Source organism: Grammomys surdaster, unplaced genomic scaffold, assembly GCF_004785775.1.
Source record: "Grammomys surdaster isolate TR1022 unplaced genomic scaffold, NIH_TR_1.0 124439, whole genome shotgun sequence".
Lineage (NCBI taxonomy): Eukaryota > Metazoa > Chordata > Mammalia > Rodentia > Muridae > Grammomys > Grammomys surdaster.
The window spans coordinates 33,302-51,520 of NW_021619445.1; the positions used below are offsets into that span (position 1 = coordinate 33,302).

The 18,219-nt window shown below is 49.5% G+C and overlaps 1 protein-coding gene across 1 annotated transcript; it reads right to left on the reverse strand.

Moving 5' to 3' along the window:
• Positions 1 to 114: 114 nt before the first annotated feature.
• On the reverse strand, positions 115 to 17,622 carry Tex33 (testis expressed 33). Its single transcript, XM_028784588.1, has 6 exons — positions 17,390 to 17,622; positions 11,830 to 11,890; positions 7,908 to 8,335; positions 7,031 to 7,175; positions 454 to 564; positions 115 to 270 (listed from the first exon to the last, which is right to left on the reverse strand). The coding sequence occupies exons 2-6, from the start codon at positions 11,849 to 11,851 to the stop codon at positions 179 to 181; spliced, it is 798 nt and encodes a 265-aa protein (XP_028640421.1). The 5' UTR covers positions 11,852 to 11,890; positions 17,390 to 17,622; the 3' UTR covers positions 115 to 178.
• Between the last annotated feature and the right edge of the window lie 597 nt (positions 17,623 to 18,219).

Below are 18,219 nucleotides of genomic sequence, written 5' to 3' on the forward strand. Positions count from 1 at the left end.
AAGATGTGTGAGTATCCTGGCTGCTCAGAGCTTCTGTCTTCCTCAGCTATTCCTCCAGCCTCGTGCATAGATCCCCACCCTGGCATGGTGAGAAGCAGCACACAGGAGCAGGGCTCAGACCAGAGCCTTTATTTCTTTATTGGCAACATTCTCGAGCTTCCTTCCAATGTCCTTTCAACTACTTGCCCTTGGATCTGCTCTTTTCTCCATATTTCTCTTCCAGCGCTTTCTGCAAATTCATGTTCATAGCATTTTTCCGGTGCCACCGGCCTGCAGGGATCAGAAGAGGGACCACCACAGGGGTCAGCAGCTTCCAGGGCATACAGACCCCAGTGGCCGTGAACCAGGCCTCTTCAGCTCCACCCCAAGGACCCCCACACCTCCTGCTCTGCACCTTATAGGTACCCTCCCTGCCCTTGGAGGAGCCACCCCTCCCCCCAGGCTCCCACCTACCCAGGTCGTCCGTCTTCCTCCCGTGCCAGTGTTCCACGTCCCTCACCGACTTCTCTATCACCTCCGGTGTGTAGGAAGCCTTCATGAGGCTCTTTGTCTCCTGGGGTGGGCCTGTCAGACACCATGAAGAAATCCCCAGGTCACGGAAGCTAGGCACCCAATGTTTTATCTTAATATTAGTTTACTCTGTGGGTACTGGTTGTGGATGAGAAGGGGAGTAGGGGGTTCGGTGTGGCCTCAAGGGTTAACCTCTCCCTCCGAGCATCAGATTCTGAACATACAAGAGGGGATAAGATCTGCTTTCCATCTTCGGAAGATAAAGCCTGTCTTTAAACTCAGCTTCCCACAAAGTCTCAGGACACGGACAAAACGTAGCCACATTCTTTGGCAGGTTGAAGAATGAGTGGCCTTTAGCCCCATTCCCAAGGGAATCCTTGTTCCCATCTGAGCAGACTAGAACGGCCCACACCGTGCACAGTTTCACAGGTGGTGTGAACTCCTCAGCAACCCTTTTAAGCGAGCCTGTAGTTCTCTGAGATTTCCCTAGCTCAAAACCCCAAACTTTTCCAAATTCCTCCTGCAAGCTAGTTTCAAAATCCCATGCTCAGTTTTAGTCACAGCAAGGCGTTCACATCTCAGGCTGCAGCCATTGTGCCGACCCGTTTCCAGTCGCTATGACAAAATGCCCAAGTCAGACAACTAAAAGGAGCAAAGAATTGCTTTGGCTCTAGGTTCCAGAGGTTACAGTTCAAGGTGTCCAAGGGTGTGAGAGGAGAGGAGCTCACCATGGCAGCCTGGAAACATGGAAGGTACCACTCACATCCAGAGCAGACCACCACCCCACGCCCACCCCAGACACACACTTAGCTGATGTCTCTGGAAACTTCCTCTCAGACATACCAGAGGCCTTGTTTACTAATCTTTTAGACCTCAGTCCAACCAACGTGACAGTCAAGAGCAACCAACACACTAGGGTCTATACTGAGGCATGACACCAACCTGCCCTGGGTGGGAAGATTTACCAAGAGCTAAAGATGGTCCCAGATGCTTCCCCCAGAAGCTTGTTCACTGATTCAACTCCCCCCCCCCAGGAAGCAGATGTGACTATTGTGCCCATTTCACTGTTGGAGCACAGGCTGGGGGAGTGTAAATCCTCAGGGCTACAGAGTTAAAGGCCTCAGCCAGGGAAGCTCCATCTTTTGATTTTACAACAGGACGTCCTGGTGGACATCACACCAGGGAGGGATGAGAGAGACTGAAGACAGCCTTCGACTGCCCTGACACTGCTCAGGGGGAACCTCATGTCGAACTGAGGATTTGTCTGCCATGCACTTGAAAGTGTAAAAAAAAAAAAAAAAAACCAGAAAATGAAGAGGAACTGTGGGAAAAGGGCAAAAAAAATCTGATTGGAGAAGTAAAAATAAGTAAAGCCTCATTTAAGTTTTTAAAAAGCGTATGGAAAACACAAATAGAAAACACAAAGAAAGAAATACATCAGCAACAGAAATAAAAACTGACTTCACTCACTGGTTACAGAGGACAGATTGTCAGAGTAAATGATTTCCAGACCTGTATTATTTAAAGCATACTTTTAAAAACAGAGGCACAAGGGGAGGATGAATATGAAGAAGACAAAAAGGATACAGCAGCCAAATGCCAGCTGGATGCAATTATATCTAACAAAGTAGCCTGTATGTTGAAAGCAGTAGGAAAAAATAAAAATTGTGGGGGCTGCCACTATGGCTCAGCAGATAAAGGTGCTTGCTGCCAAGTCTACGCCTTGAGTTCAATACCCGGGACTCTCTGATGAAAGCAGAGATCCGACTCTTGCAAATTATCCTCTGACCTCCACAGCATGCTGTGATGTGTGTGTGTGTGTGTGTGTCTGTGTGTCTGTGTGTGTGTGTCTGTATGTCTGTGTGTGTGTGTCTGTGTCTGTGTGTCTGTGTGTGTGTGTGTGTCTGTGTGTGTGTGTCTGTGTGTCTGTGTGTGTGTGTCTGTGTGTCTGTGTGTGTGTGTCTGTGTCTGTGTGTCTGTGTCTGTGTGTCTGTGTGTCTGTGTGTCTGTGTGTGTGTGTCTGTGTGTGTGTGTCTGTGTGTCTGTGTGTGTGTGTCTGTGTGTCTGTGTGTTTGTGTGTGTGTGTGTGTCTGTGTGTCTGTGTGTCTGTGTGTGTGTGTTTGTTCTCCCCACACACATACCCTCATATACACTAATCATATATATGTGTATATATATAGAGAGAGAGCATGGTTCATAGTGTATGTACATATGTGGTGAGAGACAGATAGAGAGACAGAGAGAGAGAGAGAGAGAGAGAGAGAGAGAGAGAGAGAGAGAGAGAGAATTCAGTTCTATGATTGCCTCATTGCAAACATCTGAATAGATACACTAAGGTCAAGAGAGTAATTGATGAGCCTGCTACTGTGGGAAGGATTTAGAGCTTCATCTTTCACTAATTAATAGATCAAGCAAAGAGTGTCAATGAAAATTGGCAGGGTTTCTGCAGAAGCCATTAACAGGCCTCTCCTATTAGGCAAACACAAAGTCTCACGCCGAAAGAGGACTTGCAAGCTCATGAGGACATCTGCCAGAACAGCCGGGAGCTGCTCAGGGCTGTGAACCAGGTCCCAACAATGTCCAAGAACCTGCAGTTCACTGCAGGCTGCATTCTCTGAGGACCTGTAGTTCACTGCAGGCTGCGTTCTCTGAGGGCGAGACCGATCTGGACATCACTCAGAAAGGCAAATAAATTTGCAAGTTTATTATCTACAGCCTGTAAGGTTTATGGACCAGAATGAATTAGAGGTTTGGTCCGAAGCCTCTGGACAGAACTTGAAAGCAGGCCCTAGGTGAGGCTGTAAAATGGTCAGATTTCGGGTTTGGGGGATGATGGCCAGCATCCTTTAAAAGGATTACTTTGGCCTTTTAGATTCTCCAAGGCAAAGACTTGCCTGCCTCTCACCACTCAGAACAAATCTAATTAGATGGGATTGGCGTTTACTTCAGGAGCTTCTGCACTGCATCGGAGTCTGGAGGAAACGACAACAGAACAAAAGGCTTTGGTCCTGTGCTGATGGATCAGCGCACACATGGGCCAACTGTACCCCTAGTACAGGGAATCCCACATTTCTGTAAACCAGCCACAGGCAGTAGAGAGGGGTGCTACCCCAAGGCACTGATGAGTCTTAGCCCCAGGCTTTCAGAGGGTGGATGGGCAGGCACCAACCAAAGAAGTACCAAGAACATCCTCAAACGCCAACCAGTAGGGTTGAGGGCATGGAGTTGACAGCAGGACATATCACAGTGCTTGGTTTTAAACCTCTGCCACCCTTCAGCCCACAGCAGCAGAGTGATTGCAGTGCTTTAGGGAAACACACACACTCACACACTCATACACACTCACACACATACACACACACTCACATACATACACACACACACACACACACACACACACACACACACACGCACCACCTCAGGAATGCTGGTCCTAGGGGCTGAAGCTCCTCCCAGTTCAAGCCAAAATCTGAACCCAGACTCAGGTACTTTCTCTTGCTCTGGAGCCTCCATCTGTGGTAGCTACACAATTCCAGTTCACTCTGTGTGTGTGTGTGTGTGTGTGTGTGTGTGTGTATACTCGTGTGTGTGTGTGTACTCGTGTGTGTGTGTGTGTGTCAGTGTAAGTATGCATGGGGACAGGGTTATACATGTGTCTCTCTACACTTGGAAGCCAAAGGACCGTCTTGGCAGGGTGTCATGGGCCTTAGTGGTGGTGTTGGAGAAGACAGAATGGTGTATGTTCCCAGACACCTTACAATAGCTCAGTGACCACAGTGGAATATGAGACGGATAAATAGTGAGCCCCCTGAGCGCCTCTTGTACATAGAAACCTGAGGGGCCCTGGGGAAGATGAGGCTCTTGGGGAGATAAATACTCCGCACAAAGGAATTAGAAAAGAATCCTCACTGCAGACAGAAGTGGACTTGAAGTGGATTAAGGGCTTTAAGCAAGCCTGAGAAAGCAGACAGGATTACACTCATGACTTAGCATAGCCTTCTCTCCACCTCAGCCTGTGCTCCACCTCGCTCCTTCTGGAAGGTTCCAACTCCACAATCAAGAACCTGTTCTGCAGGCCGTTCCAGTCAACTGCTTTGAAATCAGCCCTAATCCTGCTCTCACACCCAAGTCAGTTCTTTAGCCTGCCCTGTCTGATCAATTTCTCCACCTCACACAAATGCCCCGAAGGCCATGGGGACCCAGCCCACCTGAGCTGCCACATGGCACACGGTACCATCCAGATGTTCAGTGCGCCAGCTCAGCAACTTAGACCACCTGCTCTAGTGTGAGCCTGAAATGTCTCCCAAAGGCTCCGTGTCAACATGTCAAACGCTTGGTCCTCCCGTTTGGTACTATTGGAAGATGGTCGAAAACAAGGTAGGATCTACTGAGACTTCAGGTCCCAGGGTGCGTAGGAGGTAACAGGACTTTGTCTTCTTTCTCTGTTTTTGCTTCTGAATCATGATGTGAATGGCTTCCTTTCATCACACACTCCTTACCATGACATCCTTCCTTCACCAAAGCCCCAGAGGAACAAGTTGCCAATTGATCATCACCTAGGTTACCTTCAAAGCCACAAGCCCCAGTAACACTCTCCTCTATTGGGGGTTTTGATTTGGTTTTGATTCTTTGAAAAAGGACTTTATTCTTGTCACCAAGGCTAACCAGGAACTCACTAAGTAGCCCAGGCTGTCCTCAAGCTCACAGTAATCCTCCTGCCTCTTTTTCCTGAGTGCTGAGATTACAGGCATGTACCACTGCACCTAGTTAACTTTTTATAAGTTGATTATCTTGAACATTTCTGTGACAATAACAGAAGGCTAACAAACACACCAGGCTGCCATCATGGGTCCCTCCTGGATGTTTACAGTCCTTCCTCATTGCTGTCCCAGTGTCTACCCTATCTGGTCCCACAGATCCCCTGTGTCCTCCATACTGCACTGGAGCAATCCTTCATCCAAATTGAACAAGTCCATTCCCCTGCCCCTCACACTACCTTAGTCTCCTACTCTACCCCTGAAAAAGACTTTCTGAAAAAGACTTTCTAGGATCCGTGACCCAGACTGCTCTTCCTGTCTGGCATCTCTGCCCTGCCTGGATGCAGCCACACCTCACCTATTCCCATCAGCGAGTGCCAGGGTGAATCCCAGGAGATGAACCTTGACAGGGACACTGACAGTCACATGCTTCGAGTGCTGCCAGCCAAGCCCTCGTTCTGGTGCCAGTCTGCCAAGACAGGCTGCTTCTGCCTAGTTTTAAGATACCATTTACATGCCAGTCAGTTCAGGAAAATCCAACAATGGACCCTTGTGATCCTTGGGAGTTGGCGGAGGCTGGTTCCTGCTCTCCCTTGGCACACTTCCATTGCTCAGGCTGGGTGAGGGGAGATGGCTTCCTACGAGCAGTATCCTTTTATACTCATGTACATATTTTATAGTGTCGTACATAAGAACTCTTTGGTGACCAATGCCAAACAGAGAAAGGAGAATCTCGGACTCCAAAAGAGAGGGCAGTTTGATCTAATCCAGCTTCCTTCCCTCCCCCAGCCACTGACACCTCTTCCTCGGGCTCAAAGAAAAACCCAGAAAGGCTTTCATTGTATGTCTGGTTCCTTGGGTGACAGGGACCCAAGCCAGGGAAAAGAGGTCTTTCCAGACAGACCCTGGGAGCACTGAAGACAGTTGAAGGGAGGAGGGCCATTTAAAGTGGACTCTGGACAGTGAAGCTAAGCTGAAAAAGATGCAGAGAGGAGCCCCTGAACACTCGCTGTGTACCCCAACCCCAGCAGTGGAGAGAAGCCCTGGGAATCCTGTGACCCCCTAGGGACCACAATTGTGAGTCCTGCTTCTCATCATGTGACTGAGAGGTCTTAAGCTCTTGGCTGCAAGCCCAGCTGTGACATGAAGCACATGATGCCCATGAGCTAAACAGGACTGGACAGGCCAAGTTATCCTTCTAGAAATGGCACCCCTCCATCCTACCTTTTCCCCAGGTGATGCCACCATCAGGCTCCAGGGAAGGAAGAAAGAAATGGCCTGTCACCCTCCTGTCCTGGAATCCTGCCCATGGCAATAAGGAGCACTTTGTCTTTATCAACCCAGTTGTCCAAGGACGAGACAGAGATTCAGAGAGATGAGATCTCCTGTTCACAGTCGTCCCCAGCCACCAGTGAGTGATCAAGCTGACCATTGAACCCAAGAAAGCTGCTATGATCATGGTCAACAAAGGTGTTAGGTCTGGGGTACCTGGGCCTCCTGCTTGCAGACTAGAAAACCATAGGTGTCCCGTGTGGGAGAGCCTCACAGTCACCTGCATAGTGAAGACACACCTGCTAGGGACTAGGTGATCCTGGTATTCCCACAGGACATGTCAGCATGGAGGATGCCTTGGGTGCTTGTAACATGGATGTCTGTAGGGCTGTGCCTTTGGGCCTTAAGATCCAAATGTCCCAAAGACCTCTGGTGCCCAGTGTCTTGGGGACCAAGCATGCTTACAACCCCACCCTTGCCTTTAATCTGACCTTGAAACAAGTTGGACCGCATGTGGTAGCCCAGGTCATAGTAGTCTGAGAAAATGGAGGAGGCTTGCATGGGGCTCTGGGTCCTGCTAGGCCATGAGCTTGATCTCTTCTGGCCCTCGAAGATTTCACCAATGGCCTGTCGAGCCTGATGGGGTGGGGGACAGGGACAAGAGACATGTGACCAGGAAGTTAAGTGTACATCCTCTCCTTCCCAACCTGCCTTCCTCTCTGCAGGCCGCAGCCCCCAGGGCAGGTTCTACACCTCCTCCCTCCAGTCCCTCCTCCCTCCAGTCCCTCCTCTCTCCAGTCCCTCCTCCCTGTGGACAAAGACATGGGGACAGCAATGATCCTGTACACATTGAGCTCTTACCGTATACATCATGAGGAGGACCTTCATAAGCTAAGCCTGTCCCCACCATTGTAGAGATGAGGAAACAGGACTTCAAGAGGCCAGACTTCCCCAGTTTACACAGTTGAGGCACCCCAGAGCCCCAACTTGCTGCCTAATATTAAGGCATCCCACAAACCAAACCTCTTAGTTTACACTAAGAACAACTTCTTTCTCATACCAAGAAGGAAACTGAGATCCACAAGGTCAAGCCTAGGCCTGTGAGGCAGGAAACCTAAGTATGAGATCAGTTTCGACATAGAGCAGCTCTTGACTTTGGCAGGGCTTGGAACTATCTAGGCCTCCGTTTTCCTAGTTGTAAAGCAGGGGTGGAAGGTAGACCTAAGAGCCTTGAAAGCATCAGGTCTCAATAAACTCCACTTTCTAACAGTAGAAGGACCTTTTGTAAGAATGGATTTGAATCCTTATTAAAAGTCTCTAAGACAACCTTCCTTCACACCTAGTCCTCCCAGTCCCTGGCTTTGTCACCTGATCCTCAGAGATCAATTGGTCCACCATCTTGCTCCCAAATTTGTGGCGGATATTTTCAGGAATGACGCTGTCCTTCTTGCTGAGGACTGTCCTCTGCTCTGGGGTCCTGGAGTCCCGGCCTTCCTCCCCCAGACATCCCTCTCGGAAGGTCTCCCGGGCATCTCTCAAGCTGGATCTGGATGCCCCCTTCTTCAGGTCCTCAGGATGAGAGTTCATAGCCAGAGAAGTCCTGCAGGTAGGAGTTGGTGGTAGAGGTGGAGTCTCCAGGTGGCCCTGCTCCAGGGGGCTGCCTGAAGGGCTCTGGGAGAGCCTTGGATGGTATTTAAGTTTGGAGCTGTCCAAGGAGCTATGGGTAGCTCTGAAGGAGTCCATGTCCTGCTGGTCCTCCTTGTTGTTCTGGTGGGTCCTTGTCAAAGCGGTTGTACCTGGTCAGGGAGGAAGACGGATGAGAGGTCGGATAGCATAAGATGGTGTGTGAGAGACAGATACAGGGAAGGTAACAGATGCACCAACAAGAGGGAAAATAGACAAAAATCAGAGAGCCAGAGCCAGATGACAGGGCGGAGCAGAGGAGTTACAGGATCCCAAGGCAAGGTAAGAGAGCAGAGGAGACAGAGGGACATCAGTGAGCAGACCTCCACAGCACAGAGTTGTCCCCATAAGGCTATGATTAAAGGGGCTGTGACTCAGGCTTATCAACCTTGATGAGGCTGAACTGTGTGGCCTTGAGCATGTGAAGCAGCCTTTCTGAGCTTTAGTGTCCCCTGGCACACTTGGGTCAGCCCCCCTTGCTCACTTTGAACTGCAACAAACCATAAGATGAATCCGCTAGGCACGGGGGTGGCAGGGGTGGCAGGGATGGCTCTCGGCTTGGCCAAATTTCAGGTTGGCAAAGTGCCAGAATGGGTTTTTTGCACCCCGTCTCCCATGTCTTCTGCTTTCCATTCCAGCCACCTCCCTGGATCTCGGGGCTCCCTCTCTCATTCCTACTTGCATCACCCCAAAACTCTGCCCTCAGTTTATGGCCCTCCACTCCTGTCATCCCTAGCTCAGACAAGGGACTGATGCCTTATTCCCTGGTCACCCTGAGCCACTTGACCTGTCAGCATCGCCCAGGCTGGTCTGTTACCTGTTGAGGCCGTTCTTGCTTTTTATAAATATTTAAATTCTTTAACCTTTATTTTTATGTATAAGGGTTGTCTCCCTGCATCTAAGTCCAGGCGCCACATGCCCACAGGGGTCAGAAAAGAGTGTCAGATTCCCAGAGACTGGAGTCATAGACAGTTGTGAGCTACCATGAGGGTACTGGGAATCGAACCTAGGTCTTCTGGAACTATGGCTCTTGACAACTGAGCCATCTTTCCACCATCCACCACCCTTCTTTTGTGAAAGTTAGATCATTTCTTTGAGTACAGACCCACACACCACAACACACATACACACACAGACACACACACACACACAAGCAAGAACCAGCCCCAGGCTAGCTAGGCCAGCTCTCCACTCAACACAATCCACAGTGTATCCTCACAGCCCTGGATTTTCCCTTTTTACCTCAACTGAAAGCTCCACAGTACCTCCTTCTTCCCCGTAGATAAGGGAAGAGGGTCACACAGGTGAAGTCCATGTAGAGGGGCCAGTTTCAGACCTTCCAAATACCCCATGATCTCCAGAACATTTGAGTCCCTCAGTAAAGGAGAAGACAGACAGATAGCTGCACAATGTCAGACCCCAAGGAATAACAGCTCATCCAGGCCAGGACAGCAGTCTCCTCTACTCTGGCTGCAAGCTGCACTGATGGCCCCAGATTTGGCTAACCAAGAGTGTTTTCTCTCAGCAGTATGGGAGTGCGTATTCCAGTACATGTGCTGTGCATGAGAGTCCTCATGGCCCTCACAGCCTGCCCCCATTCTCAGCCCCAGGAGCCAGCTGGAAATGTTTGGTTAGCTTGCCCCTAAATATTCCAGAAGAGTCTTCCAGTCTACAACAGTTTGTTTTACTTTTGTGTATAAATGAAATTCAATTTCATGCTTCATTCTAATTCACTTAAAGAAAACCATCCTTGCACCTCAGGGTCCTGTCCACACCATTGGTAGGGAAGGAGCGTCCCTTCCTACTTCACAGACCCTGGCTGCTGCCCCATTGCTTGGTGGCCACCAGTCAGGTTTCAGGACAGGCTGGTGCAAGCATCAGGCCTCATTGGCTGTGACTTTCTTGTCCTGTTGAAAGGCCCTGCTCAGCTGACATGGGAGGTAGTGCCAGACCCCTCTTCCCCACTGGAGTGGTGTGGGTGCTTCACCAGGGAGAGGGTGCAGAGAAAAGTGGGCTCTCTCTCCAATTCTCTCCACTTCCTCCTGCTTGTCTTACTCCATTCTTTGTCCCCCTCCCCTCATCACACACAAAAGCCAAAGGGAGAGATGTCTCCTGGAGCCAGATGGCATCTTTCTCAGGTTCAGCCGAAAGCAGCAGATAGCCAGGCAGTGGGGCCTCCATGGACAACTAGGAAGAGTATAAACTGAGGTAGAAAGAACAGAATACACAGCACCTGCCTAGTCAGCAGAAGTGTCACCTGTCCTTAGGAAGACGTCGTCTGTGCAGGAGCAAACTCACACACTCCTTCCTGACCCAAGGTTCAGTGATGCCATGTCCCCAGCCTGCCCTCCTGGCTGCCTCATCTGTTGAGCCATTATGAAGTAACAATAGCAGCCTAGTAGTCTGCCAGCCTTCAGGGTTGGTAGCACTTTAGGCCTGGGTGGGCCCTGGGTTCTTGGGCTCAAAGAACAAAGATCATTACCTTTGTCCATTGGGAACCCTCCTACTTGTCTCTGGCTTCCAGAAGTGTTGAGGGTGGTCACGCTATTCCTTGGGGTCTGATATTGTGCAGATGGGATGGGATGGAGGAATGGGATGGATGGATGGATGGGTGGGTGGATGGATGGGTGGGTGGATGGATGGATGGATGGAGGGAGGGATGGAGGGATGGATGGATGGATGGATGGGTGGGTGGGTGGATGGATGGGATGAGATGCTTAGAGTGGGTGAATGGATGGGTAGGATGGATAGATGGATGGAGGGAGGGAGAGAAGGAGGGAAGAAGGGAGGGAGGGAGGGAGGGAGGGAGGGAGGGAGGGAGGGAGGGATGGATGGATGGATGTTTGCCTGCCTACATCTGGCCTTCTAAAATCTCATTGAATCTCTGATAATCCATTTGCCAGCCAGGTGAACAGAGTAAGTTCAATACTGTGAACATGGAAGGACCATGAACATTTTCTGACTTTGGCCTTTTTATCAAAATGCCCCTCACGCTCATTCAAAACAGATTCCTGAGTCAGAATTCCCAGGAAAGGCTTAGAAACCAAGTGCTTAAAATAGCTCTTGGGTGACTCCAGCCACTGGGAAGCTTGTGGCAGGAATACCCTGACGCTCCCCACTGTGCTTGCTATCCCCAGCTGCCCCGGGGAACCTTCCCAGAGCTGACCTGGCTCAGCCACACCTGCATAAGACTCCTTTACCCTTCCAGGCCTGCCATGTCTTATACCCAGTACCAAGAGCACAGAAGCACACCCCCTCTGCCACCAACTCCAGCCCAGATGTCAATCCAGGTAGGGCTCAGTGAGGCCTGATGTACCAACCCTGCCCTGTATTCCCATAGCCCTGCACTTTAAGTGTATAGAGTGTTCTCCAACAACCCAAGCTTAACCCAAAGAAGCCAGAGACCAGGACCACATTAAGTTAGAGCTTCCAAGCCTGGAAGGTGCAGCTCTGCCCTCCACGTACCTTCTGTGCTTGGAGTACCCTAGGTGGGTTAGCCCATGCCATCTAAAGGCCTCAGCAAGACTGAGGGAGGTGAGGAGGTGAGCCCCCCACCCCACTCCAAGAAGCCAGTCTGTGCAGGCAGTGTCCCATCTTCCTGTCCTACCTTGTCGGTGGCTTAGCTCCATCCAGTCTGGCTCTGGGACCCGTAATGTCTGAGCTTGGCCCTGTAGACAAAGCAGCACATTCTGAGTGGTCTCAGGTGACAGTTTCCATAAAGGATGACATCTGAGAACTGATCAGGGAGGCCCTGGGGATCCAGCCAGCCCTGACCAGGCTCCCTGTGCTGCAGCTGCGCTGTTAGTACATCATCTAGCACACACCACACCCCAACAGCACCTGCCCTTCACCAGATGCTTCCAGCTAGCCAAGGCCACCGCCTGGGCTTCTGTGACCTTTCTCACTTAGCCGTATCACTGAGGTTCTCTTACTTCTTCCTAATCTCCTCCTATCTCTTCCTCCTCTCTTCCAACAGCTCCAGGAGGCCCTGACTTTATTTCTTCAAATAGAAAGTTGTCATCAGAAGCATCATCTGCTGTTGACACTGCCATGCGGCTCTTCACGGATGCAGGGTCTGTGCTCCTGAGCTGCCTCAGTTCCTTCCACATGGCCCCTGCATAGGACAGCTAGAATGTGGCAGCATGGGGCAAGGGGAGCATGAGACCTAGGGCCTCATGAACGCCTGGTTGAGCCTCACTCCGAGCCCATTTTACCCACAGATTGTTCATTGAAGAAGGAAGGAGAGCCTGGAAAGGGACCCAGGACCCAAGAGCATCCATCCGTCCTGCATTCTCAAAAGCCCCTGCAGCTTTTGTACCTGTGTCCCTTCTCCTAAGGGATCTTTTCCTCATTTATATTCCCTTATTTAAAGCACATGGGACATTTCCCCCAAGTTTCTTCAAATGTAGTGATGTCGCTGCAATGAAGCCTGTTCTGACATATACTTATCTTTTAAATAAGGGAGGGACAGGAAGAAGCAGCAAATCTAAGCTGGAAGAATGTCCTAATTTCATTTTTTGTTGCTGTGACAAAACACCCTGTCAAAAGCAATTATGAGAGAGAGGGTTTCTTGTGGCTCACAATTCCACATTAAAGTCCATCCTAGCAGGGAAAAGTGGAGGGGACAGAAACTTAAAAGCTACTCACATCCCACCCACAGAGAAAAGTCAGTGGACATGTGCTTACTTCTCGGCTCACTTTTCCACAGTTAAACAGTCCAGAACCCAAGCCTGGGGAATGGTGGCGCCTACTGTGGGCTGGATCCTCCCGCTTCAGTTAACATAATCAAGGCAATCTCCCACAGATAGACACACTCAAAGGCCAACCTGAACTAAAGAATCTCTCAGTGAGATTATTGTGTCAAGTTGACAAAAGTAACCATCAAAGGGGTCTCTGAGGACTGAGGCAGAGGGAGAGAGAGAGAGAGAGAGAGAGAGAGAGAGAGAGAGAGAGAGAGAGGGAAAGAGAGAGAGAGAGAGAGAGAATGAGAGAAGAATGAGAGAATGAGAGAATGAGAGAATGAGAGAATGAGAGAATGAGAGAATGAGAGAATGAGAGAATGGTCTAAGGTCACTCCACAAGCTGAATTTCTGGTAAGCCCAAATCAGGTAGGAACCAGACCAATTTTATTCACTTGAAAAGTTATTATTCAAAATGCCCTATTAATTTTGACTAAATTACCTGGGGCCAAGGCTCAGTTGGAGAACACTTGACTAGAATGCATGAGGCCCTGGGTAAATCCTCAGCACCACAGAGTAGGAATTATTTGACCACTGTGCATTTTCTGATACAGCTCCTGATGAACCCACCCACAGTATTCACAGGCTAGTCAATCCTGGAGTATGGACTGGTCCTAGTGACTTGTTTCTTAATCAAAACAATGTGATGGAAGCGGTTCAGTCACATCTGGGATTAGATTCACAGCATTTGCCTGACTGGTACTCTCCCTGCCTCTCTTCAGTTGCCTTACTCTGACCTGACATGTGTGAAACTATCCCACACAGAAGCCATGTAGAGGGGAACAGGGTAGCCTCTGGCTGGCAGCTCATGAGGAGCGGAAGCCCCAGGTCACAGTGTCCTCAAAGAACCAAGTGAGCCCAGAGTCTAGAAGAACTTGAAAGTGAATCCTCCAGCTGAGGACCCTAGGAATTTAGCCCACATGATACTACATCTACGGGACCTGACCCACCACGCAGCAGGCTATGGCCATCACTCAATAAACACACATTCTTTCTCCTCAATACATCTCTTGGGTACAAATTCTTCCACATGGGACCTTCTGAACTTGAGTCTCTGTAGCTATAGAAAGTGTGAGACTCTAGCTTGGGACTTAAAAAGCAAAAACAAAAACAAAACAAAACAAAAAAACTTGGAACGTTTGAAAACTGCTATCTGATCACGGGTTACCTGTGCTATCTGATCATGTGTTGCATGTGCTATATGAACATACATTTGGTACCAAGAGTGGGGTGTTGCCAGGACAAGCAAATGAGATGAGGGAGAGGTTCTGGACCAAGCAGTAGGTACACTTAGGAGGAGGTTGGGATGTTTGGTAGGAAAAGTCTCCTGCTCACCTTGAGACCCAGATGAGCAGGAATCAAGAAACGGATGCTGCTGTCAAGGGCACATTGAGCAGCAAGGTACCACTGGAAGGATTTAGAAGAAGATATTCAGTGGTAAAAATGCAGGGGTGCTATTGCCTGCAATGATGTGGAAGGAAGATGACAAAGCTACAAACTGAGTGATGTGATGATAGAGAAGCCAGCCACACCTGGGCTCAGGATATAAGCTGTGTCTTTCTGGGTGCTTATGGGGAAGACCATTAAACACAAAGGAGCCAGGTTTCAAGGCTTTGAAAAGTCTCATATTTGGGCCAGCGAGATGGCTCAGCGGGTAAAGGTGATTGCCAGAAAACTTGATGACCCGAGTTCAGTCCCACATTATGGAAGAAGTGAACTGATTCCCACAGGTTTTCTTCTCTTCCACGTGCATATCTCTGTGCACACATGTGTCTGTATATATGTGTACACAGCAAATAAAATACAATGAAATTTCTTTAAAGAAACATGTTCTTATCCTTTTTATATGCCAAAAGATACACAACTAGCAGATGCTTCTGGGGCTGGGGAGTCAGCACAGTTAACGCACTTGCCGTGTAAGCACAAGGGGCTGAGTTCATACTCAGCACCCATGTAAAATCCCAGGAGTGGTGGTGAGTAGTTGTAATCCCAGAGTTGGGAGGTGGAGCTGGGAGAGCCTTGGGGTTCCCTGGCCAGTCAGCCTCATTGGTGCACCACCAGCCAGGGAGAAAAGGCAGGGTGACTGAGGAGAGACACCTGGAGGTTGACCTCTGGCATCCACACATAAGTGCACAGATATGCACACACACAGAAAGACACAAACAAACACACACATGCACAAACACACACATGCAAATGCACACACATATACATGGACATACACACAGACACACACATGCAAATGCACATACACACACACACACATACACACAAGAAAAGGCTCAGAGCACTTTCAGGCAAAGGTCAACAGTAGGACATACAAATTAACATCGTGTGTGGGGAAAAAAGAAGACCAAAACATTACTTTTAGCCACATGAGGGAGTGACGCTTTAAGACAGTGGTTCTCAACCTGTGGGTCGCGACCCCTTTGCTGGTTGACTGACTGCTTTCACAGGGGTCACCTAAGACCGTCCTGCATATCAGATATTTACATATTTTACATTCGTATATTACACAGCTACATAATATATATTATATATAACACATATTACAGTAGCAAAATTACAGTTAAGAAGTAACAACAAAAATAATTTTATGGTTGGAGGTCACCACAGCACGAGGAGCCGTATTAAAGGGACACAGCATTAGGAAGGCTGAGAACCATCATAGAAGAGGACTGAAGGGCACACCTCACAGAAGCTCTTCAGGAAGCTTTCTCTGACAAACAAGACACGGCTTCTGTCCAGAGCAGCCAGGGGTTGGACAGTGTGTTACCAAACTGTCAGCAAAGCATGACCAGCTGTGACTGGAAGCCACGCCAGCTGTGTGAAATGAGCAGACACCACCGGACCAAACTGTTAAAACATCACTTAGCCTAGAAGTGAACTTGTAGCACAGGACTGCTGGGCTATGTACAGAAGGGAGAATGGTTTCTTGCCTTACAGTCAGCTCAAGGGCCATCCAGCATCTGATGTGGGCTCAGAATCACTGGGGCCCCAGACGGTGTGCCTCCTCCATCCTTAATCTGAACAGGAAAGCCTGAAGCATCCCTCATGCCTGATACTTCCCGGCAGCTGATGGCTTCAGGAAGGTCGCTGATAGTGAGAAGCCACACAAGAGTCCTAATCCAACAATTCCCCAGTTCTCCGTTACCATCACCCCTCATCAGGTGAGGTGACAGAGACCTCAAGGGGGTGCATGTGTGATCCAGGGAAGAGGGGCACATGTTTGTGGGGACCAGCTGAAAGGCTATCAGGGAATTTCTGCTTCTCAGTGTAATCGGCTTCCCTGGAGGCAGGCAGGCCTAGTAGTTTGTTCAAATCAGCAGATTATAATGGGACTCAGGAATGCCACCTCCATGTTGTAAAGAACGGGCCCTATCTTTGTTCACATACTCTCTCAGACTTGTCTAGCCTCCCAGGCTCTGAGAGAAGCCAGTGGCCACATAGAGAAGCACCCTGCGGAGGTAGCCTCTGTCCAAGCGCTTATGAGGAGCTCCTTCTTCTATGTAAGAAGCCTTAGAGAAAATCCTTGAGAGCAAAGTCCCAGCCCACACACCATGAGACACTGAAACAGGACCCACCACAACTGTGGCTATATTCCCGACCCACTGTGAGGCCATAAACACCAATATTTTAAGCTGCTAAATTCTGGGGCAATTTGTTACACAGCAAGAGCTGACTGCCACGACTCACATTAGCACTCAGTGATGGTCTGAATAGGAACGGCCGCCATGGGCTCGTATATTTGAATTCTTGCTCAGTGGGAAGTGGTGCCACTTGACAGGGGTTAGGAGATGTGACCTTATTGAAAGAAGGGTGTCATGGAGGTGGGCTTTCCATCTTCAGAAGCCAAGCCAGGCCCAATCTCTTTCTCTCTTCCTGCTGCCTGCAGATCCAAATGTAGAGCTCTCAGCTACTCTAGAGCATCATGTCTGCCTGCATACCACCATGCTTTCTACCATGATGATAATGTACTAAACCTCTGAACTATAAGCCAGCCTCAATTAAATGCTTTCCTCTATAAGAGTCGCCATGATCTTGGTGTCTCCTTACAGCAATAGAACAGCAGTAGACTAAGACACACTCCCTTAACCAGCAGATTAGTGTGTCTTCAGAAGGACCCACAGAGATGTTCAGGGTCTCTGTGAACTTCCCCTCTGTCATGATAGAGAAGATGGGGGTCAGAGAAGTAGGATTAGGGGTGGAGCAAAATAGAAAAGGGAGTGTCTAGCATGTGGTAGCCTCTGTGATCCATCATGAAGTTGAAATCAGCGCTTTCAAATTAGCTTTCTGATCCCAGCTGGTCCCCCATGCACAGTCATAACCCACTATGCCCCTATAGCTGCCCCTTTTCCCAGAGGTACAGCCAGTTAGAGCAGCCTTTGCTGGCTCACACAGAAGATGGACTCACAGCCTGTCACTGACCTGGAGAGCAAAGTCCTGAGAGGTGTAAGTCAAGGATGGCAGGAAGATGCGCACAGTTGCAGCCTGGGCACCTGGCACTCACAAGCAGCTGAGTGGAAAGAAGGAAAGTGAATTCCCAGGTGGTGATGGAGCCCCACCCACCTTACAGGTCTCTCTGCCTCACCTCCCCAGGTGAACCACTCTGGAGGGTCAGACAGAGTAGCACTGCTACCCAAGAAGACCAGTAGGTTACTAAGGAGCAGAGTTCCAAGCTGTTCATTGGAGTTGCCATGGTGACACTATGCACTGACCTTTGTTACCTCAGAGGCTGATAGGCTCACCCTACCAGGGTGTGGGGCCAAGATTGAAAGGACAGGAGAGACTCTGATACGCCCTCTCAGTAAAAACCATTGAGCAGCCACCAAGGTCTGGCTATACATGTGCCAGGTTCACAGGGTTCAGATCAAGCATAAAGGACACTCTGGGAAGTGCAAGGAAATAGCAGACAACATGACCAACTCTACCTAGGGAAAGGGGGGCAGGGCTCTCAAAAGGACCATTTGAGCTGGATCTTGACGTATGCATAGGAGCTCACTGGCTTAGAAGAGAACAGGAGAGGAATGAGGGTGTTTAGAAGTGCAAGTGTGGTTCAGAGTAATGAATCTTCAGTACCCAAGCTGGATGTTGGAAATGAGGGAATACATTTAAAGCATGGCTGTGGCAATGAGGGTCCTCTCCGCCTTAAACTACAGGGCTGGCTGCAGATGAGCTCAATAAAGTTGCGATTTCTACATGGTGATGTGGTGACAGAACCACGGGTGTGAACATTGCTAACTCTGCTGCCCAGAGGG